Consider the following 24,396-nt stretch of genomic DNA (forward strand, 5'->3'; position numbering starts at 1 on the left):
ATAGCAGGTGCTCATTAAATTTAGTTATTTGGTCAACGTAAATCCCCCATTGCTGGATAATTTTTTGTTTGTTTGTTTTTGTTTTATGCTATTATAAACCATGTTGGCATGTTTCCCCCCCAAGTCTCTGTCTCTGAATATCCTTTAAATTTCTAGACGTGGGATGGCTGGAGGGCAGGGTTCTAAGGTCCTGCTACTGATTTTCAAATCCGCCTCCCCACCCTCCAACTCCATGGCCCACTTCCCTGCACCCTGGTTTGAGGTCGGCCATTGGGCTTTGCCTCCGCCTTCGGACCCGCAGCTCATGGATGTTAACCCCCCGAAGCCTCCAGGTACTCACCAGGACGAAGCCAACTTCACCGCGGGTCAGCGACACAGAGTGGCTGTAGGCGCGCACAGTGACGAGGCCCACGTAGGAGACGCGGCGGCTGCCCCGGTGCTCGTTCTTGGCCTCCACGCTGAAGGCGGGCAGGGTGTCGTCCTCGCTGCACAGCTCCGCCATTGTGTACGAACAGGTGCCCATCATGTCGTAGCGACGGCCGTCGAAGGTGGTGTAATGGGGGTCGCCCTGGGCGCGGCAGACAGCGGTGGACTCCGCCACACACCCGGCCTTCCCGCCTACCACCTGGCAGCGCTGCCCGGCTGCGCACTGCACGCCTTCGCAGGAGGGCTCCACTGGGGACAGTACAGCTGGGGAGGGAAGGGAACGGTGAAAAGAGAGAATCAGAAGTGTCCGCGGGGTTGTAATCCCAGCACATTGGGAGGCCAAGGTGAGGGGGGCGGATCACTTGAGGTCAGGAGTTCGAGACCAGCCTGCCCAACATAGTGAAACCCCATCTCCATTAAAAACACAAAAATTAGCAGAGCATGGTGGCACATGCCTGTAATCCCAGCTACTTGGGAGGCTGAGGCAGGAGAGTCTCTTGACCCCAGGAGGCGAAGGTTGCAGTGAGCTGAGATGGCACCACTGCACTCCAGCCTGGGTGACAAAGTGAGACTCTGTCTCACAAAGAAAGAAAGAAGAAAGAAAAGGAAGAAGAAGAAGAAAGAAGAAAGAAGAAGAAAGAAAGAAGAAGAAGAAGAGGAAGAAGAAGAAGAAGAAGAGGGAAGGGGGAGGAGGAGGAAGAGGAGGAGGAGGAGGGAAGAAGAAGGAAGAAGGAAGAAACCGCCTCAGGCCTCAGAGGGAGGCATCCTGGAGCCCACCTTGCCAGGGAAGCTTGAGCAATTCGCTCACAACTGCCCATTTTTGCCCATTTTAAAGGTGGGGAAACCAAGGTCTGGCACCCCACAGGGAGAGAGTTGCTCAGGTCTCTCTGAGAGCCCCATGTTTTCTGATTCTCCAGTTTAACACAGGGCAGCCTAGAAAAAGGGAAGGCAGTAAATAAGAAAAGGCAGAAACGGTCATTAAAATGTTAATTTGTGTTTTTCTCTCCCCCTTTTCCCCGCTTCCCTACCTTCCCTCCAGGGTCAAAAAGAGCTAAGGGATTTTTTTAAGGACAGAAAATGGAAGACAGCCTTCAGCAGGATGAAAAGGACTATGGAGTCAGGCCGCCTAGGTAGGAATCCTGGCTCAACCAACTGGCTCTGAGACACTGGGCAAGTGGTTTTAAACTCCCTCTGCCTCAGTTTCCTCATTTGTAACATGGGGGTGATAATAATACCTCCTTCGTAGGGATCTTGGTGGGGGGTGTTAGGATTAAATAAGCTAAAACTCGAGAAAGCTTTAGAACTGAACCTATGTGTTAAGTGGAGTGTTACCCATTATAATTAATCACCCACCGCTCCCTCATTCTATTTCTCAAGCCCAAAGTGGCTCCTTGAAGTTGGGTGGCTTCCATGCCTTGGAGGGGAGGGGAGGGGCATTTTTGCCAGGTCCAGGAATGCCAGAGTCTTAGCATGGCAGGGACTACATGGGAAGAAACAGCTTTCCTTCATCTGCCTCCCAGTCCTCAAAAGTTTTTGCAGCTGGGTGTGGTGGCTCAGGCCTGTAATTCCAGCCCTTTGAGAGGCTGAGGCAGGAGGATCGCTTGAGCCCAGGAATTTGAGACCAGCCTGGGCAACATGGCAAGACCCTATCTCTACAAAATACAAATTAAAAATTAGCTGGGTGTGGTGGTGCATGCCTATAGTCTCAGCTACTTGGGAGGCTGAGGGAGGATTGCTTTAGTCCAAGAGTTCGAGGCTACGGTGAGCTGTGATCACACCACCGCACTCCAGCCCGAGTGACAGAGTGACACCCTGTCTCTAAAACAAAAAAAGTTTTGAGGGAGAAGCAGTTATCCCCATTTTACAGATGTGGAAACTGAAGCCCAGAGAGATGAAGTCACTTGTCCAAGATCACACAGCAGAGCTGGGATTTGAACCCTGGGACCCTGCACTACACTGACAGCGTCTCATGGGCTGAGCCTGAGGTCACACAAACTGCCAGGTCATATACATTAACTGTGTCAAAAACACGTGAAACACCTAGAAAGATTGCAAGATACTCCCCTCCCCAACGCGTAGTCATCTTATTACCATACATTTAGACCTCCTAAGTTTGGGTATCAACATTCCTACATGAGGTGTGGAGAGTGGCTTAGCAACTGGTGTGGCTATGTCAGTTGCTAAAATATCAAAATATTTCCAAACTGGTTGGTGAGAAGCTGCTGACCTGACTGTCCCCCACAACCCCAAAGATCCCTCCTTCTCAGCACCCTGGCTCTCCCCTAGGGCCCTTTCCAGAACAAACCAACAGACAGGGGCTGATGCCAGCATGATGGGGGCTTCAGGACCCTGTCACAGTGCTTTGGCTGCTGTCTCTTCTGACTGGTAGTGCCCCAGCTCTCCCTGGTTGCTAAATATTTAGAATATTGTTTCTGGGAGGATGGGAGGGGCTGAGAAGACTTGAGGAAGGATGTCGCAGAGAAGAGAAGTGAGGGGAGGACAATCAGGATCCCGAAAGCCACAGAGGAGTAGGTGGGTGGAAAAGCGGTCACCAGGTGGACAGGACCAGAGGACATTTCCATTACTTACTCCGGCCGCAATCAGCTGCTGTTGCATAGCCTATAGCCTTGGCCAGCCCGAAGGTGAGCAGTCCGAAGTTGGTGGTGGCCTCGGCCGTGTGGATCATGTCAGCTGTGCCAAGCTCCACTTCAGCATACGAGAACTCACTGCCTGGCACAGCCTCCCAGGTGAGCTTGGCCCCCACTGCATGCCCATCTATGGTCAGCCCGCTGATAGCCTTCGTCTGTGCCACTACCAGGGCCACGCCCTCACAGCCTGGTACACTCTTGACCACATAGGCTGGGCAGTAGGCCGCCACATCTGGGATCAGGACCAGGTAGGGGTCATAAGTCACTTCATTCCTTATGGCACCTGTGCCAAACAGCAGGACCTGGATGCCCACATTTGCAGACAGGTAGAGTGGCCAGGATGGCCGGACCTCAAACTCTACCACATCACCTGCCTGGAGCCCACGGGAGCCAGTGATACCCCCATGGTTGTAGGTCAGCTTTGTGGCCTGGCTGGCCACAACGAAGGCCAAATCATAGCGAGATTGGGAGGCCAGCGTGGGTACTACATAGTGGGTGCCCCAGGCAGATGTGGGTAGCAGCTGCTCGACCACATGGTTGCAGGTCGTATGTTTCTGCGCACAGCTGTGGCCAGAGAGGACAGCCACGGGGCTACTAGCTGTGACCTTTGACCCCGAGAGATCCATTGAGCTCTGTAGCTGGGCCACATTGTAGGGCTGTAGAGTCACTCTTAGGACATCGCCTGCTGGATAGAACTTGCCGTTGAATGTCACTGACCCCTTCAGCGTGACACTGACCGAGGCACCTGCGGCACCGGCCACCACGGCAAACTCCTTGACATTCCTGGCTGAGGTGCCGGGGGGTGTGAGCACAAAGTACTCGGTGCCTAGGGCCTGGATGGGCCGCAGCAGTGTCAGCTCCGCTGTGTCGGGCTTGGCATTTAGTGCCTGCACAGAGATGGCATAGTCAGAATGGATCACCACCGCATGCTGGAAGATCTTGCTGCCTATCATCTCAGCCTTGGCACTGATGTTGACCATGACCGACTCCCCGGGCCTCACTGTGACCTTCTTTGAGGTGTTGTCTGCCTGGCTGAGGATGGAGACTGAAGCGGGGCTCTCTGACAGACTGGAGATAAGGAGGCGGGGGTAGGCCTTGCTGTAGGCCAGCTGATAGTTCTGCAGGAAGGCTGTGAGGAATTCCTCTCTGCCAGTGTTCTTGAGGTCCACTGAAGCCTCCTGGGTCAATCCTGGTTGAGAAAATACAGTTGTGGGTCCACTTATCCAATCCTCCCCACTTTTGCTCTGCACCCAGAAACATGTTGAGGTATTAACTTGGGCTTTCCCCCACCACCCTTCTCTTTCCTTTCTTCTGATTCATGCAGCTTTCGTCTACAAGCCTTCCTGGCTTTTGTTTTTCAAAAATCTAAACGCCTTAGACAGGGCCCTCAAACTCCAATGCTGATGGGGCCAGGCAAGAAATATAAATGTGTGAAACAGTCCCGGAGGGGCAACTGTGGAACTGAAGCACTCCTATACCATCTAAAGTGGGTTGTTGCTTATGCAAATCCATCAGTGTGATACATCTTATCAACAGAATAAAGGACAAAAACTATGTGATCACTTCAATTGATGCCAGAAAAGCATTTGATAAAATTTAACATCCTTTCGTGATAAAAACTCTCAAGAAAGTAGACACGGAAGGAACACACCCCAACATGATGAAATCCATGTACAACAGACCCACAGCTGGTATCATACTGAATGGGGAAAAACTGAAAGCCTTTGCTCTAAGATCTGGAACACAGCAAGGATGTCCACTTTCACCACTATTCTTCAACATATTATTGTTAGTCCTAGCTAAACCACTTAGACAATAGGAAAAAATAAAGGGCATCCAAACTGGAAAAAGAGCATTCAAATTATCTTTGTTTGCAGATGATATAATCTTATATTTAGAAAAACCTGAAGACAGCTGGGCTTGGTAGCTCATGCCTATAATCCCAGCACTTTAGGAGGCCGAGGTGGGTGGATCACCTGAGGTCAGGAGTTCAAGACCAGCCTGGCCAACATGGCAAAACCCAATCTCTACTGAAAAAAAAAGCAAACATTAGCTGGGTATAGTTGCACATGCCTGTAGTCCCAGCTACTCGGGAGGCTGGGGCAAGAGAATCTCTTGAACCCAGGAGGTGGAGGTTGCAGTGAGCCAAGATCATGCCACCGCACTCCAGCCTGGATGACAGAGCAAGACTCTGTCTCAAAAAAAAAACAACTTTGGCTGGGTGCAGTGGCTCAAGCCTGTAATCCCACCACTTTGGGAGGCTGAGCTGCACAGATGAAGAGGTCAAGAGATTGAGACCATCCTGGCCAACATGGTGAAACCTGTCTCTATTAAAAATACAAAAAAATAATTAGCCTGGCATGGTGGCAGACACCTGTAATCCCAGCTACTCGGGAGGTTGAGGCAGGAGAATCGCTTGAACCTGGGAGGCAGAGATGGTAGTGAGCTGAGATGGCACCATTGCACTCCAGCCTGGGCAACAAGAGCAAAACTCCATCTCAAAAAAAAAAAAAAACCAAAAAACAAAAAAAACAGAAAACCTAAAGACTTCATCAAGAAGCTATTAGAACTGATAAACAAATTCACTAAACTTGCAGGATACAAAATCAACATACAAAAATCAGTAGCATTTCTATATGCTAACAGCAAACAATCTGAAAAAAAAAAAAAAGGAAAGTAATCCCATTTACAATAGCCACAAATAAAATAAAACATCTAGGAATAAATGAAAGAAATGAAAGATCTCTACAATGAAAACTATAAAACAGTAATGAAAGAAATGGAGGAGGACACACACCAAAAAAAACGGAAAGATATTCCATGTTCATGGATTGGAAGACACAATATTGTTAAAATGTCCATACTAACCAAAGCAATCTACCGATTCAATGCAATCTCTATAAAAATACCAGTGACATTCTTCACAGAAATAGAAGACTAATCCCAAAATTTATGTGGAAACACAAAATACCCAGAATAGCTAACGCCATCCTGAGCATAAAGAACAAAACTGGAGGAATCACATTACCTGACTTCACATTATACTACAAAACTATAATAACCAAAACAGTGTGGTACTGGCATAAAAACAAACACATGGACCAGTGGAACAGAACATAGAACCCAGAAACAAATCCACCCACCTACAGTGAATTCATTTTTGACAAAGATCCCAAGAACATACATTGCATTTATTGAAGATAAATGGTACTGGGAAAACTGGATATCCATATGCAGAAGAGTGAAACTAGACCCCTATCTCTCACCACATACAAAAACCAAATCAGAATGGATTAAAGACTTAAATCTAAGACCTCAGACTATGAAACTACTACAAGAAGACATTTGGGAAACTCTCCAGTTCATTAGTCTGGGCAAAAATTTATTAAGTAATACATCAAAAGCACAGGCAGCCAAAGAAAAATGGACAAATGGGATTACATCAACCTAAAAAGCTTCTGCTCAGCAAAGGAAACAATCCACAAAGTGAAGACACAACTGACAGAATAAGAGAAAATATATACAACCCATCTTAGCTAAAGCAATTAGACAAGAGAAAGAAATAAAGGCATCCAAACTGGAAAAAAAAAAAAGAAGTCAAATTATCCTTGTTTGCAGATGATATAATCTGATATTTTAAAAAAACCTAAAGACACCATCAAAAAGCTATTAGAACTGATAAACAAATTCACTAAATTTGCAGGATACAAAATCAACATACAAAAATCAGTAGCATTTCTAGATGGTACTGACAAGGGATTAATAACCAGAATATAAAAGGAGCTCAAACAACTCAATAGGAAAAAAATCAAATAATCTGATTTGTGTGTGTGTGTGTGTGTGTGTGTGTGTGTGTGTGTTTGTGTGTTTGAGATGGGGTCTTGCTCTGTCACCCCAGGCTGGACTGCAGTGGCACGATCTCAGCTAACTGCAACCTCCGCCTCCTGAGTTCAAGTGATTCTCTTGCCTCAGCCTTCCAAGTAGCTGGGATTACAGGCATGCGCCATCATGCTCGGCTAATTTTTGTACTTTTAGTAGAGACAGGGTTTCCTCATGCTGGCCAGGTTGGTCTCGAACTCCTGACCTCAAGTGATCCGCCTGCCTCGGCCTCCCAAAGTGCTGGGATTAGAGGAGTGAGCCACCACGCCCAGATTAATCTGATTTTAAAATGGGCAAAAGATCTGAATAGACATTTCTCAAAGAAGACATACACATGGCCAGCAGGTATATCAAAAAATGCTCAACATCACTAATCATCAGAGAAACACAAAACCACAGTGAGATATCATCTCACTCGAGTTAAAATGGCTTTTATCCTAAAGAAAGGCAGTAATGAATGCTGGTGAGCATGCGGAGAAAAGCCAACCCTCTTACACTGTTGGTGGGACTGTAAATCAGTACAATCACTATCAATAATAATATGAAGGTTTCTCAGAAAACTAAAACTAGAACTACTGTATGATCCAGCAATTCCTTTCCTTCCAAGTCAGGAAGTCAGTATATGTAAGAGACATCTGCTCTCCCATGTTTATTGCAGCACTATTCCTAATAGCCAAGATATGGAATCAACCTAAGTGCCCATCAACAGATGAGTGGATAAAGGAAATTTGGTACATACAAACAATGGAGAATTATCCACCATAAAAAAGAATGAGATCACCCGGCACAGTGGCTCACACCTATAATCCCAGCACTTTGGGAGGCCAAGGCAGGTGGATCACTTGAGGTCAGGAGTTCGAGACCAGCCTGGCCAACATGGTGAAACCCCATCTCTACCAAAAATACAAAAATTAGCCAGGAATGGTGGCATGTACCTGTAATCCCAGCTACTCAGGAGGCTGAGGCACGAGAATCACTTGAACCTGGGAGGCGGAGGTTGCAGTGAGCCAAGATCGCGCCACTGTACTCCAGCCTGGGCAACAGAGTGAGACTCGGTCTCAAAAAAAAAAAAAAAAAAAGGAATGAGATCCTGTCATTTGCAACAACATGGATGGAACTGGAGGACATGATGTTAAGTGAAATAAGCCAGTATAGAAAGACAAATTTCACATGTTCTCACTCATAGATGGGAGTTTAAAATTTTTAACTGATGAACTCATAGAAATAGAGAGTAAAATGATGGTTACGATGATTACCACAGGCTGGAAAGGGTAGCGGGGACTGGGGGATAAGTAGATATGGTTAATGGGTACAAAAATACAGTTAAACAGTTAGATAAAATAGATAAAATCTAGTATTTGGTAGCAGAACAGGATGACTACTGTTGACAATAATTTATGGTATATTTTTAAATAACAGAGTGGAATTGGAATGTTCCTAACACAAAGAAATGACAAATGCTTGAAGTGAGGGATGCCCTAGTTACCCTGATTTTATCATTACACACTGTATGCCTGTATCAAAATATCACAGGTACCCCATAAATGCAAACCCATAAAAATTAAAAATTTTAAAAATATATAAACTAGTAAAAAAAAATAAAGTGGATTGTTGGTACTAGCTTTCACCTGTTATAATGAAAGAATGTGAGCTTTTTAAAATTGTAAGACCTTCCTGTTTTTCTTTTTTTTTTTCTTCTGAGATGGAGTCTCGCTCTGTCACCCAGGCTGGAGTGCAGTGGCACGATCTCGGCTCACCATAACCTCTGCCTCTCAGGTTCGAGTGATTCTACCGCCTCAGCCTCCCGAGTACTGGGACTATACAGGTGTGTGCCACCACGCACAGTTAACTTTTGTATTTTTTCTTTTTTTTTTTTTCTTTTGAGATGGAGTCTCACTCTGTCACCCAGGCTGGAGTGCAGTGGCGCGATCCTGGGTCACTGCAACCTCTGCCTCCCGGTTTCCACGCCCAGCTAATTTCTGTATTTTTAGTAGAGACGAGGTTTCACCCTGTTGGCCAGGCTGGTCTCAAATTCCTGACCTCAGGTGATCCACCTGCCTCGGTCTCCCAAAGTGCTGGGATTACAGGCGTAAGCCACCATGCCTGGCTGTTCTTTCTGTTTTTAAAGAAAATGTGGCTATCTGAATTTTCATGTGAAATCTCCAACCCACAATTGTTTTAAGCACTTTGGGGCTCAAGATGGATGTACTCTGCTGCCAGTGTATGATTTCCATCTTTTTACAAACTGGAGTGCAGTGGCTTAAACACAACACACTGCAGCCTCAACCTCCTGGGCTCAAGGGATCCTCCTGTCTCAGCTTCTGGTATAGCTGGGACCACAGGCACGCACTGTGTGCCTGGCTCATTTTTTAATTTTTTTCTAGAGGCAGGGTCTCACTTTGTTGCCCAAGCTGGTCTTGAACTCCTGGGCTCAAGTGATCCTCCTGCATCAGCCTCCCGAAGTGCTGGGATTACAGACGTGACCAACTAACTGTACCCAGCTGGTTTTTGTCTTAATAGGACTTGTGGGGGCCAGGCGCGGTGGCTCTTGCCTGTAATCCCAGCACTTTGGGAGGCCAATGCGGGTGGATCACTTGAGGTTAGGAGTTCATGAGCAGACTGACCAACGTGGTGAAATTCCATCTCTACTAAAAATGCAAAATTAGCCGGACATGGTGGCATGGGGCGCCTGTAATCCCAGCTACTAGGGAGGCTGAGGCAGGAGAATCGCTTGAACCCAGGAGGTGGAGGTTGCAATTAGCTGAGATCACACCATTGCACTCCAGTCTAGGCAACAAGAGTGAAACTCCATCTCAAATAATAATAATAATAATAATAATAATAATGGGACTTGGGGGTTTGTGAAAAGGGGATAAAGAGAAGAAGGGGATTACGGAAGGGTGGATGAATTGTCTCTTAGAAATAGATGGCAGTGGGGGCTTCTGACCACCCCCAACTAGGAAGAGCGTCCCTGGGGCTGAGGAGAGAGAGAGAGATCTAAGGAATCTTGAAGAGAGTGTGGGGGCTATGGAATGACCACCTTCCATATAAAGGGGGCTTTGAAGGATATCCCAGGGGGCCAGGGGATCAGGAACAATGGACATTTCAAAAGTAACCTAGATGGATGCTGACTGGTGACGAGAGGGCCCTCATATCCCATCCTCCCCCCAGTACTTTGGCTTTATCCAAAATTTTAGTTTTGGACACATCCCTGGGAGAAGTGGGGACAACACCCTCCAAGAATGACTTTCGTGAAATTTTCCATCAACTTAGCAGAATGAGGCTCAGAGTCAAAACCTTAGTTGAGTTGCAGAAAACCAAGAAAGTTCTTGCACACTTGAGTTTGGGGACTAAGGTTTTTACCTGTGCTCCCATCCAGAAAAGGGTGAGAATCGGTGAATTCTACCACATCCCCCCGCAGAGCCTAAGGGCCTCTCTCCTGTCTCAGCTAGCCTGGGGTGACATGTGGAGGAGGCACACATGGAAGGCGTGGACCCACGCAGAGTTCCCCAGATTGGAACAAGGACATGGAGAGGGTCTTGGTCTGACTTACCCCACAGGAGGGTTGCTCCAGCCCAGAGTATCCACCAGCTCCATAGGGCACCCATGGCTGCAGTAGGAAAAGAGAAAGGATCATAGAAGGCTGATCCACCACCTCTGCTGGAGACTGTCCTGGGCAGAAGGGCCCACTCTCATGACAAGGGCCACCTGGGACCATGAAGGCTGAGGTGGGGAAAGAAGTCGGGCAGATTGGGCCAGGGGGTATGGATCCAAGGACCAGTGTGTGTGTATAGGGGAGGCTGGCTGTCCAGCAGGTCTGGAGGTGGGGTGGGGAGGGCAGAAGCCAGGGATGGGGTGGAGAGTTGGCTGTCTTGTGGGTCTAGGGTAGGATGAGGAGGCCTACAGCCAGGGGCAAGAGTAGGGGACCTGCTGTCCCACTTCCAAAGGGGACCCCAGCCCTTCTCACCTGCAGGTCCCTGGAGCTGCAGGGCCAGCCCTGTGGCAGGGCTATATAGTGGAGTTTCTGGGCCACACCCTGGGCCACGTGCCAGGCAGATGATGCCAACTTCCTGAAGGAGGCTGCCATCCTCACGGCCAGATGAAACGGGAAACTGTGAAGGCCTGAGAAGGAGGGACGGTGATTCTGGATGCCTGGGTTCCAAGAAGGGAGTGAGGACAGCTGGTGGCCATTCCCTGTAAGCCTTCTGGAGAGTTTGGTCCTGGAAGGGTGGGGTCCCTGAGGGAGACAGCTGGGGAGCAGGCAGATGAGCACCTGGGTCCCTGGGTGGAGGTGGGGTGGGGTGGGGGTGTGGGCAGTGAGGGTGGGAGGTGGCATGTGGTCATATTTGCTGGTTTAGTGGCTAGATTCCTTCCTTTGGCTCCTGCCAGGAACAACAATGAGGGACCCATATCCGGGTCCTGGTTCCTTCTCAGTCCCCACAGGCTGGGGAGTCCCTAGCCACCCACATCCTGCTTCCAGACACCACTAGGGGCAGGTGTCTGGGATGGGCAGGAGTCTGAGGCTGTGGAGTGGGACACAACACCTCCACCGCAGCCCAGCGGGGCGTCTGCGGTTTCTCATCTGCAAAATGGGAACACCAAAACCAGCCTCTCTGGGCATCTTTACGTCCCAGAGATGTAAAAAAATTCTCAAGGACTGTAGAGCTGGGGGGCAGCCTCCTCTGGTGTGGGCGCAGGCCAGGATGCAGGTGGGCACTGGGACTGAGGCGGTGTGTGAAGAAGGGACAATGGCCTCTGTTTCCTGGTTCCACACAGACACCCGGATTCTACTTCTGATCCCAGACACCTGCTCCTCAGTGGTGCTGGAAACAGGATATAGGTGGCCAGGGACTCCCCAGCCTGTGGGGACTGAGGAAGAGCCAGGACCTGTTGGTTTTGGAGTTTTTTTGTGTGTAGGGAGGGTTTGCTCTTAGCAGGGGCTAGCTGAACAGGTTTAGGGGACTCTGTGCCTCTCCATCACCCCAGAATTTGCCTGAGATGGGAGGTGGAGGTCTAGGTTGCACACAAGGAGCAGAAGAATGAGCTGAAAGTTGGGCTTTCTCAGCTGGAGTCAGCTCCTCTGAGGGGCTGGCCTGACCCATGCCCTGCCTGCCTTCTCCCTGACTCAGGAGCTCATTGTTTGCTGGGGGAGTCTCCCCTGGGACCAGCAGCTGCAAAGCCTGGGTGCTCTCTTGGACCAACACCCTAGCAGCTGCTGCCCCTGGGGCTCCTCCTCTCTTATCACAGCAGCCTGGGCCTCTGGGAGGCCAGAGCGGGTGGGGGGCTTCTCTCTCCCTGGAGCTCCAACCAATCCCCATGCCCACCCAAGAAATGTTCCTGGAGGGAAAGATAAAGGCTAAGAGTTGACTGGGACATAAAGTCAACCAGGAGAATGAGGTGAGTAAATAGGAGACTGGCTAAAAGCCAGAGATAACAAGAAACAAGCAGGGGCAGGGGACCCACAGGAAGTGGAAGCTTTGGGAAAAGGATGCCTGGGTCCCTGAGGGGTCTAAAAGTTGGTGGAAGGGGCTGCTGGGTCCCTGAGACAGAGAAGGACTCGGAGGAGGAGACGTCGGGATTCCTAGGAGGAAACAGCAATTGCAAACCAAGATGTGAAAATTCTCTGTCTGAGGCCAGGCGCAGTGGCTCAGCTTATAATTCCAGCATTTTGGGAGGCTGAGGCAGGAGGATTGCTTAAGGCCACGAGTTTGAGACCAGCCTGGTTCAAGACGAACATAGTGAGACCCTGTATCTACAAAAAAATACAAAAATTAGCCAGGCACGGTGGTGCACGCTTGTAGTCCCAGCTAGTTGGGAGGCTGAGGCAGGAGGATCACTTGAGGCCACAAGGTCAAGACCAGCCTGGGCAACATAGTGAGACCCTTTCTCTACAAAAAATATAAAAATAAACCGAGTGTGGTGGCATGCACCTGTAGTCTCCACCATTCAGGAGGCTAAGGTGGGAGGATTGCTTGATCCTAGGAGTCTGAGGCTGCAGCGAGCCGTGATCACGCCACTGCACTCTGGCCTGGGGAGAAAAAGAAAAAAGAAAATAAAATCCTCTGTGTGCCATACGCCTCTTGTAATTAGAGGCACTCAGAGACAAATGGGAGGTGAAGGGAAAGAATCAGGGTGAGTTTCATGGGTGTTTCTGGCCCTCAATTCTCTCTAAGCCTTGGGGTTTCCCCTGGTTGATCACAGAAAGAAGCTTCCTGCCTTCAAAATTCATCATCGCTCTCCACAGCCAGAGTCCCCAGAAATGGGGTGGTTGTGGTGGGAGATCTCACAAATTAATACTCTGTATGTGCCAATCCCCTTGGGTCTTCTTTCTCACTCCTTTTAAGGCCCAAGTGGTGTGTGTGTGTGTGTGTATGTGTGTGTGTACACCCCTGTGCTTTACCCTGTATTATATCAATTCTCAGGAAACCCTTTGGTGACCCGGGAAATAAACTCTGGGGACACTTCCTTATGGTCAGAGAAATCGCATCCATCCCTCCACTGGCAGCCTTGATCTGAGCCCAAACAAGGGTATTTGTGTACCTGAGCCTTTCGGCCTCTTCCTGCTTATCTGCTTCTGTCTCCTTGCAGCATGGGCACTGGCTATACCATCCCAGACCCCTGGGCCCCTCTGACTAGTCTTGGCTTTATAGACCAGAGCACAGTGGAAGAGAATTTACTCTCTCCAGCTAAATTCAGGCTTGCGGGCAATTCCTAACTTAATTCCTTTACGCTCTGGATCCCACAATCCAACTTCCATAAGCACTGAACATTTTGTTAAACTCTCCAATGACCCATTATTTGCCACTTGCCTCTAGTTCCTTCCCTCTAACATTTGACATTCACACTTCCTCTCTGCCTATAATAATTGAAATTCTATAGGAGATGTTCTCTGACCGTAACGGAATCAGCTTGAAATGAATAACAGAAAAACAGGAAAATCTCCACTCACAAGGATATTGAGCAACTCACTTCTAAATAATCCATGGGCCAAAGAGGAAGTATCAAAAATACATAGAATTAAATGAAAATGAAAAGAAGATATTTCGAAATATGTGGGATATAGCTAAAGGGAAATTTATGGCATTAAATATTTACATTAGGAAAGAGGAAAGTTCTTAAACCAATATTCTAAGCTCTTCTTACACAATAAAGTAGTAAAAGACCAAAACAAACACAATGCAGAAGAAAGGAAATAATGAAGAGCAGAAATTAATAAAACTGAACATGAGAAAATCAATGAAACGAAAGAACTACTTCTTTGTTGTTGTTGTTGTTGCTAACAAGAGCAAGGCTTTGAATTTCCCAAATGTATTTGTGGATTTGTCTATTGTTGAATTGAGCATTCTATAAATATCAATTAGATCCTGTTGATTGATGCTGTTATTCAGTTCTTTGATATTCTCACATATTTTATCCTGGTAGTTCTATCAATTTGGTGAGATTGATGTTTTTAATTCTCCAACTATATTTGTGGACTTGTCTATTTCACCTTTCAGCTCTATCAGTTTTTGCTTCATGTACTTGAATCTCTGTTGTTTGGTACATATACCTTAGGATTGCAATGTCTTGGCAGAATGATCCTTTGTTTTTAGCAATGTTTTTCGCTCTGAAGGAAAGTATTTTCGTATTAATATAGTACTTCCTTCCTTTTAAAAATTTATATTTAAAATTATATATATATATATATTTATTTTTTAGACAGAGTCTCGCTCTGTTGCCCAAGCTGGAGTGCAAGGGCATGATCTCGGCTCACTGCAGCCTCTGCCTCCCAGGTTCACGCAATTCTCCTGCTTCAGCCTCCCAAGTAGCTGGGATTACAGGCACCTGTGACCACGCCTGGCTAATTTTTGTATTTTTGGTAGATACGGGGTTTCACCATGTTGACCAGGCTGGTCTTGAACTCTTGACCTCAAGTGATCTATCTGCCTTGGCCTCCCAAAGTGCTGGGATTACAGGGGTGAGCCACTGCGCCCAGCCTAAAATTTATATTTATAATAACATAAATTAATAAAATTAATATATATTTCTATTCTTTTATTTTCAACCTACCTATGTTGTTATATTTGGAGTAAAGTTTTTTGGAGACAGTATCTAGTTGGATCATTTTTTAAATCCACTCTACCAATCTCTGGCCTTTTATTTCATGTAAGGAGATAGACTATTTACATTTAAAGTAGTTATTGATATGTTTGGACTTAAGTTTAACATTTTAATATTCATTTTCCATTTGTTCCATTTCTCATTCTTATTTTTTCTTGCATTCCTGTGAGTTACATGAGCATTTTTTAGCATTCCATTTTGATTCATATTATTTTCGAATACATAATTTGTAGAATTTTCTTAGCACTTGCTCTAGTACAATATACATATGTAACTGATTATAATCCAACTTATGAATATTTTACCACTTTGATTGAAGTGTTGAAACTTTACATCCATATAGATCCTTTTACCCTCCCACTTATACATATGCGTGTGTGTGTATATACATATAACTATTTTAAGTATTGTCTCTTCCTATAGACATCAGATAATACTATAATTTTTTCTTCAACCAACTACGATTTTTAAAAACTCATGAGAAGGGTAATCTGCTATAGTTATCACTATTTTTGTCCATTCTGCTATTCTTCCTTCCTTTCTAAAGTTCTGAGCCTTTTCCTGTAATCATTTGGAGTTTGGAGAACTTCCTTCAATCATTCTCTAAAAATAATTCTGCTGATGGCAAAGTCTTGTAGTCTTCCTTCATCTAAAAGCTTTTTATTTCTTCTTCATACCCCATAGATAGTTTTGCTGGATATAAGATTCTCGGCTGGGCACAGTGGCTAACGCCTGTAATCCCAGCACTTTGGGGTGCTGAGGCGGGCAGATCACAAGGTCAGGAGTTCCAGACCAGCCTGGCCAACATGGTGAAACCCTGTCTCTAATAAAAGTACAAAAATTAGCCGGGCATGGTGGCGGGCGCCTGTAGTCCCAGCTACTTGGGAGGCTGAGGCAGGAGAATCACTGGGAGGTGGAGGTTGCAGTGAGCCAAAAGCACACCACTGCATTCCAGCCTGGAGGACAGAGCGAGACTGTCTCAAAAAAAAAAAAAAAAGATTCTCAGCAGATAGTTATTTTCTTTCAGCACTTGAAGAGTATTGCTCCAGGTTTTCTTCTCCATGGTTTTTGATAAGAAATTTTTTGTCATTTGATCAGTGTTCCCTATAGACAATTTATAATTCCTCTCTAGCTGCTTCCAAGATAGTTTCATTGTTTGCCTTTGTTTTCATAAGTTAGTTATACTGTGTTTTGGCATGGAATCCATCAGATTTATTCTGTTTAGCTTCTTGCATCTGTAGGTTTATGTCTTTTGCCAAATTTGGGAAGGTTTGGTCATTATTCTTCAAATATTTTTCAGCCCCACTTTCTTTTCTCCTTCTGTTAATCTGATAATACAAATGTTAGCTATTTTATAATTGTCCTGCAGGTTCTCTGAGCCCTTGTTAGTCATTTTCTGTTTCTCTTTTTTAAAGTTGATTGTCTCTCTGTTTTTTGGATTGGGTAATTTTTATTGTTCTATCTTCAAGTTCACTTCTTATTTCCTTTGTCATAGTTGCTCTGCTCTTGAGCCTTTCCAGTGAGTTTTTATTTTAGTTATTGTATTTTTCAGTTTTATCATTTTCATTTGATTCTTTAAGAACATACTTTCCATTTCTTTGGTGAGATTTTCTTTTCTTTCCCATCTTTGCAAGGAATTTCTACTTGCTTGGTGAAACATTTTTATGATGGCTACTTTAGATCTTTGTCAGATAATTCTAAAATCTTTCATCTCAGTGTTAGATTGTTGATTGGCTTTTCTCATTCAAGTTGTGATTTTTCTGGTTGTTCATATTATGTATGATTTTTAAATTATATCCTGGACATTTCTGGTATTATGAGAGGAGACCCTGGATCCTATTTAACTCTTCCATTTTAGCAGTCACTGTTTTTAGGTTAGCATGCAGGTCCTGGCCTACTTTTGTGTGCTATGATTCCAATGACAATTTAGTTTTCAGAGCCCTTGCATTATTATTCTGGTCTATTTCATTTGCCTGGTGCTGGTTGAGCTCATACCCAATTCCTGTTAGTACCACCGATGGAGGTTAAAAGCATTTTCTTGGGGCCTGCTTGGTGCTGCTAGGTTAGGAGTAGGAGACACTGGCACAAAAGGGTGGAGAGTACTTCCCTGGGCTGTGTGGTGCCAGCGGGGCTCTTCCTTCATCTCTGCCATCCACTAGGGTGGGGAAAGCACCTACCTGGGTGCTTTCTGCTGCTGGATAGGGGGCTGGGGAGATGCTGGATCTAGACCACCTCCTGTCGTTGGGTGAGAAATTGAGAGATGCTGGGCCACTGAGATGTTTCTCGAGTTCTAAGGCCCCTTGTCAGTTTTCCTTCTTTTTATCTTTCAGAGTCCTCTTAAGAATGTCTGTTATGTTATTCCAGGGTTTTTAGCAGAGAGGAGCCAGGAAAAATAAATCTATGTCATCTTGACAGAGATGTTAGCATCATCCTGGCTTGTTGTAGTCTCCTAAGATAGAAATCAAGTGAGATTACCAGACACAGTATTAAAGAGAAAAAAAAAAAAGTTTGTTTCAGTTTGTGCAGAAGGGAGGTCAGCACCATGAAAGGAAAAGGGTAGGCTGCTCCCCACAGGGAGCAAGTCGATCTGTTTTGTAGGGGTCCAGATGCCATGATGTGCCTGTCATCATGTGTTAACAAGGGATTTCTTGGCGCCTGCACGATGGTTCAACATGGTTTTTCATACATTGCATGTAATATTGGCATTTTAAATCTCTACCTCTGAGCATGATTTTTAGCATTGAAATAAGGAAATTATCACTGTAAGTTGAAACTTAAGCTGTTCCTGTGGCTTCCTGGGGAAGTCCCTAAGCCCCTAAAGCAGGAACTTGTGGTTAATAGCTTCTTGGGCCTCTGATGCTGACTGGCTGGAGATTAGGTATAGAACAGGAATTAAAAGAAATAAAGAATGTGTAAGCAAAACTTAGTTGTATGTAAGAAAACCCAATTCCCCCTGAGGAAGAGAAAGAGCTGGAGTCCTTTAAAATTAACTGCCTGTTTTTCTATGGCTAGTGAGCCTTATCTCTCCCTTTCCCAGGCATTGTGAAGACTCTGTTTCTCTAGCTGTGCAGCTGTAAGATCACTAGACAGATAATCTCAAGTCGTAAAACATGCTGTTCCTTGAAAAAAAATGATATAATGCATGTCTCAATTGAATGACTGTCTTTGTTTCTCACTTCTGTGATATGCTTCCCCCTGCACAGATCTCCCCCAGCCCCACGAAATGCTTAAAAGGTAGCTTGACTCTTTGTTCAGGGCTCAGTCCTTTGGATGTTAATCTGACTGGGTCGGTGCACCTGAATAATTAAATAATTCTTCCTCAACCCCACGGTCTCTCTGATTCCTTAATTATCCTGCTGCAGATAAGCTACAGCTTGAGTAAGGGGCTTTTGTTCTTTTTCACTAAACCACCTCAAAATAGGAAGCCAGCCAGCTGTCTCATTCCCAGCCAAGAGATTTCATTCTCCTTATTCTTAAGGAGCAAAGGTCTCTTCTGGAACTACTTCCTGCTAAGCATGGACATAGTCTCTACATCTATTTCCAGGAGGAGTAGAAATTTCTTATGGCTTGCTGAAGGGGCTGATACGGCTCTGGGCTAGTGGTCTCTGAAACAGGCTGGAAGCCTGGCAAGACCATTTACTTGGCATGAAAGCATTACAGTCTGAAAGACGTGAATTTTACCAGCAGGTTAAACAAGCATGGTTTAAAAATTAAAAATTTAAAGATTAAAAACTTTAAATATTAAAAGAAGAAAGATAGCCAATAAGGGCTTAAGAAAGGGAGGAACCAAGTTACAAGCCTTACAAGGGTAAGGTTGATCTGACAGCATTCTACACTAAGTTGACTTCCTTTACCGAAAGAGTGTAACCAATTTCCTGATTGTAAATTGCCTGGGTGTTAACCTCTACTCGCCCCAGTAGTATTTATCCAAGTGCAGCAGGAGGTGTGGTGACTGTACAAACGTCTTCCTGTTCAGCTAATAAGTAACCTAGAAGTCTTGCATGACGATTAACTTGACATGAAACTATTGTAGTCTGAAAGACACAAATTTTACCAGCAGGTTAAAGAAGCATGGTTTAAAGATTAAAAGAAGAAAGATAGCTAATAAGGGCTTAAGAAAGGAAGGAACCAAGTTATGGAGGGTAAGGCCAAGCAGTTGTCCAACACCACATTAGCAAGAGAATTGAGGGAGGTTTTTAGCCTTTCCAGGGCCTGTCTCACCTGGTCCACTATATGCCTAGGGCTATTGTGACTCCAGGTACCCTGCACCCAGACTAAAAGGAAGAGGTTACAGTGAGATAGAAGAGGGTACAGTGGCCGGGCGCGGCGGCTCACGCCTGTAATCCCAGCACTTTGGGAGGCCGAGGCGGGTGGATCACGAGGTCAGGAGATCGAGACCATCCTGGCTAACACGGTGAAACCCCCATCTCTAAAATACAAAAAATTAGCCAGGCATGGTAGCATGCACCTGTAGTCCCAGCTACTTGGGAGGCTGAGGCAGGAGAATCCCTTGAACCCAGGAGGTGGAGGTTGCAGTGAGCCGAGATCGTGCCACTGCCCTCCAACCTGGGCAACAGACTCCGTTTAAAAAAAAAAAAAAAAAAAGAAGAGGGTACAGTGGGAGCATGATTCATGCCAGGCCCTCACCATGTCTTGAGTATGACCTGTGCACCTGAGATAATAGGGAAATGATCCCAAACCATCTTACCCAGCTGGGGTAATATTTTATTATTATATTGTCTGCTAAATTTTCCCCAAGTTGATAATGTATTTTACAGCCTGATTTAAGTCTTCATCTATTAGAAAGTTTGTCTTGAGAAAGGACTGCTCCAATAGGTCATTTTAAAAGGGCTGAGCTTTAAGTTCCCCTTTGGGGTGGATCTTATTCTTAGTAAGGCAATAGGGAGGCACTTAATCCATGATTTCTGGGCTTCTTGGCATAGTGTAGCCAAGGTTCTTTTTAAGGGTTTGATTCATTCTCTCAACTTTCCTGGAAGATTGAGGATGCCAGGCAGGGTGAAGTTTGTATTGGATGCTAAGACTGCTAGACAGCCCTTTGGTGACCTAGGTGATAAAAGACAGCCTGTTGTCACTTTGTAGGGAAGCTGGAAGCCCAAACCTAGGAATTCCTTGTTTAAGCAGCCATTTACTTTTTGTCTGGTTTGGTTTGGTTTGGTTTTTAATTTTTTTTTTGACAGAGTCTCGTTCTTGTTGCCCAGGTTGGAATGCAGTGGCACGATCTCAGTTCACTGCAACCTCCACCTCCAGGGTTCAGGTAATTCTCCTGCCTCAGCCTTTCTAGTAGCTGGGATTACAGGTGCTCTGTGCCACCAAGCCCAGCTAATTTTTTTTTTTTTTTTTGAGACGGAGTCTCGTTCTGTCACCCATGCCCAGCTAATTTTTTGTATTTTTAGTAGAGACGGGGTTTCACCGTGTTAACCAGGATGGTCTTGATCTCCTGATTGTGATCCACCCGCCTCAGCCTCCCAAAGTGCAGGGATTACAGGTGTGAGCCACCATGCCTGGCCTTAATTTTTGTATTTTTAGTAGAGATGGGGTTTCACCATGTTGGTCAGGCTGGTCTCAAACTCCTGGCCTCAGGTGATCCGCCCACCTCAGCCTCCCAAACTGCTGGGATTACAGGCGTGAGCCACCGCACCTGGCCTTTAAGCAGTCATTTACAAACTTCAATTGCTTTTTCTGTTTGTGTGGGGAAAGCTTCCACCCAGCCTGTGAAAGTGTCTATAGAAATCAGAATATATTTGAATTCCCCTTTAGGGGTATCTGTGTAATTCGCCAATCTTCTCCAGGATAGGTCTTCTTATGCTGCACTGGGGCAGAGCCAGTGGATGGGCTCAGGAATTATTTCTAAGACAAATTTCACATGCTTGAGTTACAGAGTCCACTGTGGCTTTTTTATTTTTATTTTTTGAGACTGAGTCTCACTCTGTCACCCAGGCTGGAGTGCAGTGGCATGATCTTTGCTCACTGCGGCCTCTGCCTCTCAGGTTCAAGCAATTCTCCTGCTTCAGCCTCCTGAGTAGCTGGGATTACAGGCATGCGCCACCACACCCAGTTAATTTTTGTATTTTTAGTAGAGACGGGATTTCACTAAGTTGGCCAGGCTGGTCTCGAACTCCTGACCTCAGGTAATCCACTCACCTCAGCCTCCCAAACTGCTGGGCTTACAGGTGTGAGCCACTGCACCTGGCCCACTGTGGCTTTTTCTTTTTCTTTTTTTTTTGACAAGGTCTCGCTTTGTCACCCAGGCTGGAGTGCAATTGTGCAATCTTGACTCACTGCTGCTTCAAACTCCTGGGCTCGAGCAATCCTCCCACCTCAGCTTCCCAAGTAGTTAGGACCACAGATGCATTCCACCATGCCCAGATAATTTTTAAAAATGCTTTTGTAGAGACACGGTCTTATCATGTTGCCCAGGCTGGTCCTGATCTCCTGGGCTCAAGCAATCCTCCTGCCTCAGCCTCCTCAAATGCTGGGATTACTGGTGTGAACCACCATGCCTGTTATGCTGTAGCTTTTAAAGCCTTGCTCACTAGGAGATTTTGGATTAAATTCCATAGTGAGTCTCGGTCATAATGAGTTTACTCATGAAGTCTTTTGATGACTTTCCATTGGTCAGCTTCTGGTAGGAAGAGGCATTGTTGCTGATCTTCTAGCCACCCTGACCATTTAAATTATACCCTCCTTCATCTGCTCAGTTTTTTTTTTGATGGAGTCTCGCTCTGTTGCCCAGGCTGGAGTGCAGTGGTGCCATCTCAGCTCATGGCAATCTCTCCCTCCTGGGTTCAAGCGATTCTCTTGCCTCAGCCTCCCAAGTAGCTGGGACTACAGGCATGCACCACCATGCCCAGCTAATTTTTGTGTATTTTAGTAGAGACGGGGTTTCACCATGTTGGCCAGGCTGGTCTCGAACTCCTGACCTTAGGTGATCCTCCTGTCTTGGCCTCCCAAAGTGCTGGGATTACAGGCATGAGCCATCACTCCCGGCCAACCACTGCCAACTTCTTTTTTTTTTTTTTGAGACGGAGTCTCGCTCTGTCCCCTAGGCTGGAGTGCTGTGGTGTGGTTTCAGCTCACTGTAAGCTCCACCTCCCGGGTTCACGCCATTCTCCTGCCTCAGCCTCCCAAGTAGCTGGGACTACAGGCGCCTGCCACCACGCCCGGCTAATTTTTTGTGTTTTCAGTAGAGACGGGGTTTCACCATGTTAGCCAGGATGGTCTTGATCTCTTGACCTCGTGATCCACCTGCCTCGGCCTCCCAAAGTGCTGGGATTACAGGCATGAGCTACCGCGCCCGGCCCAGCTGCCTGTTTGGCAGCTCTATCAGCCTGGTTGTTTCCTTGGCTGATTAAAGAATTGTCTTTTTGTTGCCCTTTACAGGACATAACAGCTACTTGGGCAGGGAGCTTAATATGGTTTGGCTCTGTGTCCCCACCCAAATCTCATCTCGAATTGTAATCCCCTCATGTCAAGGGAAGTACTTGGTGGGAGGTGACTGGATCACGGAGGCAGTTTCCCCAATGCTGTTTTCACAATAGTACGTGAGTTCTCATGAGATCTGATAGCTTAAAGGTGTGTGGCTTCCTTCACTCACTCTCCTGCTGCCATGCAAGATGTGCCTTGCTTCCCCTTCACCTTCCGCCATGATTGTAAGTTTCCTGAAGCCTCCCAGCCATGCAGAACTGTGAGTCAATTAAACTTTCTTTGTTTATAAATTACCCAGTCTCAGGTATGTCTTTATAGCAGTGTAAGAACAGACTAACACAGAGATGAACTGCCTCAAGGAGGAATAAAATCGCTTCATTGGGTTTTGTCGGGATGCTCCTGGCAGTCAGCATTCTCCTCTTTCCAGACAGCTGCATGAGTATGGAGCATTAGGAATCCATACTTAGAATCAGTATATATATTAAGTCTCTTCCCTTCTTCAAGCTGAAGAGCCCTTAACTAAGGCTTGGAGCTCTGCTTCCTGAGCTGAAGTGCTTAGGGGAAGTTATTTTGCCTCTCTGGTCCAGCGTAGGCTGACAATAGCATGTTTTGCCTTCCGGGCTCCATTTTATTTGTTTTTTTTTTTTTTTTTTAGATGGAGTCTCGCTCTGTTACCCAGGCTGGAGTGCAATGGCGTGATCGTGGCTCACTGCAACCTCCGCCTCCCAGGTTCAAGCGATTCTCCTGTCTCAGCCTCCTGAGTAGCTGGGATGACAGGCACATCACAAGCCCAGGACTTTGAGACCAGCCTGGGCAACACGGTGAAACCTGTCTCTGCTAAAATACAAAAAATTACCTGGGTGTGGTGGCATGCCACCTGCAGGCTCCATTTTCTACAAAACAACTCCCATCTGTAAACCATTCTTCATCTGGATTCTCTCAAGGGGTCTCCCGTAAATCTATTCAACTAGAATAGATCTGCTCCAAAGTTTCCACCATAGGTGTGTTCCAGTGTCCCCAAGGTGGGCAAGGGAAGGAGGGTGGCAGGATTCAAGGACTCATATATCTTTAAGGTCAAGTCTGGGGTGTCTAACAGTGGGGCTTGATTTTGAGTTAACCTTCCCCGAGTTAGCCAGTGGCTCCCTTTGATTTCCAACACATTCTGGACCTGGTAAGGAGTATAAACTTCAAGGGATTGGCCTAGCATGAGTTTGGAGATCTCCCTGACCAGGAGGCTGGTGGCTGCCACTGCCCTAAGACAGCCAGGCCACACCTGGGCTACTGGGTCCAGTTGATTTAAAAAATAAGTCACTGGCCTTTGGACAGGCCCTAGCTTCTGAATTAGGACTTCCAGGGCTTGCCCAGAGAGGTGGAGGCTATCTGGAAACCCCGGGGGTAACACTGTCCAAGTACAGTGGGGAGCTTCCTGAGTCTCTGGATCCTTCCATTCAAAGGCAAAAATGTAGGTGGAGTCAGGATGCAGCACATATTAAAGAAAACATCCTTTAGATCCAGTACAGTGTAAAACTGTGTGCACCCAGGGATTTGAGAGTGGAGTGTGTATGAATTAGGGACTGAAGGATGTGTGGGAACAACTGAGTCATTCACTACTCTAAAGTGTGGAAGAAACTGGTATTCTACATTTGGTTTCTTCACAGGCAGGACTGGAGCATTACAAGGGGACTGCAGGGCTGAATTAGTCTGTTCTGTATCAATGTTTCCAGGAGGGGCCATATCCCTTGTAGGGCTTCTGGCCTCAAATGGTATTTTGGCTTGCATGGGTAGGGTAGGCCTGGCTTAAGCTTTATTTTAATATTCTCCTCATTGATGACCTGTCCTGAAATGTTGGTATCCCATACAGACTTTTCCACTCAAATCAATATCTTTTCTAGGACTG

The 24,396-nt window shown here is 46.2% G+C and overlaps 1 protein-coding gene and 1 long non-coding RNA gene across 2 annotated transcripts in view; one reads left to right on the forward strand and one right to left on the reverse strand.

Annotated features, from left to right (window-relative positions):
* Positions 1-24,396, reverse strand: part of FCGBP (Fc gamma binding protein) — a 122,836-nt gene that overhangs the window by 77,849 nt on the left and 20,591 nt on the right. The window contains exons 4-7 of the mRNA XM_063801672.1: positions 10,921-11,075; positions 10,507-10,563; positions 3,016-4,263; positions 341-690 (exon numbers count right to left, since the gene is read on the reverse strand). Coding sequence (XP_063657742.1) covers positions 341-690; positions 3,016-4,263; positions 10,507-10,563; positions 10,921-11,075 — 1,810 coding nt within the window. The remainder of the gene's footprint in view (positions 1-340; positions 691-3,015; positions 4,264-10,506; positions 10,564-10,920; positions 11,076-24,396) is intronic.
* LOC129138135 (uncharacterized) lies at positions 684-8,778 on the forward strand. The gene is made up of 3 exons (XR_008541148.2): positions 684-770; positions 1,466-1,556; positions 8,656-8,778. It is a non-coding gene; the product is annotated as an uncharacterized LOC129138135 (long non-coding RNA).

Source organism: Pan troglodytes, chromosome 20 (assembly GCF_028858775.2).
Source record: "Pan troglodytes isolate AG18354 chromosome 20, NHGRI_mPanTro3-v2.0_pri, whole genome shotgun sequence".
NCBI classification, from domain to species: domain Eukaryota; kingdom Metazoa; phylum Chordata; class Mammalia; order Primates; family Hominidae; genus Pan; species Pan troglodytes.